General features: G+C 58.6%; 1 protein-coding gene across 1 annotated transcript in view; it reads right to left on the minus strand.

Annotated features, from left to right (window-relative positions):
• The window catches only part of WDR3 (WD repeat domain 3), a 22,828-nt gene that overhangs the window by 14,602 nt on the left and 5,013 nt on the right, over positions 1–3,213 (minus strand). Inside the window, 4 exon segments of the mRNA XM_018569551.1 lie at positions 3–100; positions 1,657–1,758; positions 1,833–1,933; positions 2,947–3,153. Coding sequence (XP_018425053.1) covers positions 3–100; positions 1,657–1,758; positions 1,833–1,933; positions 2,947–3,153 — 508 coding nt within the window.

The following is a 3,213-nucleotide window of genomic DNA, read 5'->3' on the forward strand; positions in this document are numbered from 1 at the left end:
ACTTTGTTTTCTTTTTGGCCCGTTTAAGTTTCTTCTCCATCTTCTTACTGATCTCGTCCTCATTCAGAACACAGAAGACCTCCAGCTGGGAGTCCGCGCCCTGCGTGTATACACCTCCATCATCAGTCACCATGGCACACTGACACCTCCATCATCAGTCATCATGGCACACCGACCCCTCCATCATCAGTCACCATGGCACACTGACACCTCCATCATCAGTCATCATGGCACACCGACCCCTCCATCATCAGTCACCATGGCACACTGACACCTCCATCATCAGTCATCATGGCACACCGACCCCTCCATCATCAGTCACCATGGCACACTGACACCTCCATCATCAGTCATCATGGCACACCGACCCCTCCATCATCAGTCACCATGGCACACTGACACCTCCATCATCAGTCATCATGGCACACCGACCCCTCCATCATCAGTCACCATGGCACACTGACACCTCCATCATCAGTCATCATGGCACACCGACCCCTCCATCATCAGTCACCATGGCACACTGACACCTCCATCATCAGTCATCATGGCACACCGACCCCTCCATCATCAGTCACCATGGCACACTGACACCTCCATCATCAGTCATCATGGCACACCGACCCCTCCATCATCAGTCACCATGGCACACTGACACCTCCATCATCAGTCATCATGGCACACCGACCCCTCCATCATCAGTCACCATGGCACACTGACACCTCCATCATCAGTCATCATGGCACACCGACCCCTCCATCATCAGTCACCATGGCACACTGACACCTCCATCATCAGTCATCATGGCACACCGACCCCTCCATCATCAGTCACCATGGCACACTGACACCTCCATCATCAGTCATCATGGCACACCGACCCCTCCATCATCAGTCACCATGGCACACTGACACCTCCATCATCAGTCATCATGGCACACCGACCCCTCCATCATCAGTCACCATGGCACACTGACACCTCCATCATCAGTCATCATGGCACACCGACCCCTCCATCATCAGTCACCATGGCACACTGACACCTCCATCATCAGTCATCATGGCACACCGACCCCTCCATCATCAGTCACCATGGCACACTGACACCTCCATCATCAGTCATCATGGCACACCGACCCCTCCATCATCAGTCACCATGGCACACTGACACCTCCATCATCAGTCATCATGGCACACCGACCCCTCCATCATCAGTCACCATGGCACACTGACACCTCCATCATCAGTCATCATGGCACACCGACCCCTCCATCATCAGTCACCATGGCACACTGACACCTCCATCATCAGTCATCATGGCACACCGACCCCTCCATCATCAGTCACCATGGCACACTGACACCTCCATCATCAGTCATCATGGCACACCGACCCCTCCATCATCAGTCACCATGGCACACTGACACCTCCATCATCAGTCATCATGGCACACCGACCCCTCCATCATCAGTCACCATGGCACACTGACACCTCCATCATCAGTCATCATGGCACACCGACCCCTCCATCATCAGTCACCATGGCACACTGACACCTCCATCATCAGTCATCATGGCACACCGACCCCTCCACCAGCAGTCATCATGGCACACTGACACCTCCATCACCATGGCACACTGACACCTCCATCACTCACATGACAAGCCAGGAAGCGTCTGGTGCGGTCGGCCCCCAGAGACACCACGCGGTCCCTTCCTTCCCTCATGATGGATCCGTATCGCCGGCAGGTCAGGATCCGCTGAAAATACAATGACATCCATATAATTCTGTCCTGCAGATGACAATCTCCCGGGCCCCGGGCCCTAACCTCACCTCCTCGGTCGTCACCTCCTCCTCCTCCGTCGCTTCCTCTTCATCATCTTCCGTCTCCAGAGAAGGAACTTTAGATTTCTTCATTCGAGGTTCCTCAGAGTCTTCGCGCTGTGCGGACACAATGGAGGAAACATTGAGCATGGCAGGAGGCGGAGCAGACTGGAAAGGGTCTGCGGATAGATGGGAAGCCAGCTGCAGTGCATTATGGGATGTGGGGGGCGTGGCCAAACTCCAATATAGGAAAATCTGCACACTGCGTGCACACCGCGCCCAACGATTATGTATGTCACAGAGGAGTTCAAAACCACCAACTGGACACGTGGGGCTCCCTAAAAAAGCACAAAGAAATGTCCGCTCGCTGTGCATTGGGCTTCCACGTCACGGCCCCCAGATTCTCCCAAGAGTGCTGAATGACATGCAGACAGATATGCCTCCGGGGCAGGGCGCCTTCGGGGCAGGGGCCAAGGGCAGGGCGCCTTCGGGGCAGGGGCCAAGGACAGGCCGCCTTCGGGGCAGGGGCCAAGGACAGGCCGCCTTCGGGGCAGGGGCCAAGGACAGGCCGCCTTCGGGGCAGGGGCCAAGGACAGGCCGCCTTCGGGGCAGGGGCCAAGGACAGGCCGCCTTCGGGGCAGGGGCCAAGGACAGGCCGCCTTCGGGGCAGGGGCCAAGGACAGGCCGCCTTCGGGGCAGGGGCCAAGGACAGGCCGCCTTCGGGGCAGGGGCCAAGGACAGGCCGCCTTCGGGGCAGGGGCCAAGGACAGGCCGCCTTCGGGGCAGGGGCCAAGGACAGGCCGCCTTCGGGGCAGGGGCCAAGGACAGGCCGCCTTCGGGGCAGGGGCCAAGGACAGGCCGCCTTCGGGGCAGGGGCCAAGGACAGGCCGCCTTCGGGGCAGGGGCCAAGGACAGGCCGCCTTCGGGGCAGGGGCCAAGGACAGGCCGCCTTCGGGGCAGGGGCCAAGGACAGGCCGCCTTCGGGGCAGGGGCCAAGGACAGGCCGCCTTCGGGGCAGGGGCCAAGGACAGGCCGCCTTCGGGGCAGGGGCCAAGGACAGGCCGCCTTCGGGGCAGGGGCCAAGGACAGGCCGCCTAGGGAAGTGACAGGGAAATCTCCCCACGAGAGAACTAGTCATTAATAAAACACCAGTGCAGGATCTAACCACGGGAGCCGACGCTCTGAACCCTTCCGCCTACCTCTGTGCGATGGCCCACCATGGTCTGGAAGCAGTGCTGTGTGTCCAGGTCCCACCATTTCACCAGCGTGTCTTTACCGCTACAAAGAAATTCATCATTAAAAATCACATTTATTTCCCAATCCTCAAACCCTACATGTGAACGGCGATCACGTCCTCTCTACGCGGCCGGACTCGCCATCGCCGTCACTA

Source organism: Nanorana parkeri, unplaced genomic scaffold, assembly GCF_000935625.1.
Source record: "Nanorana parkeri isolate BGI_ZX_2015 unplaced genomic scaffold, ASM93562v1 scaffold1354, whole genome shotgun sequence".
In the NCBI taxonomy this organism is placed as follows: Eukaryota; Metazoa; Chordata; class Amphibia; order Anura; family Dicroglossidae; genus Nanorana; species Nanorana parkeri.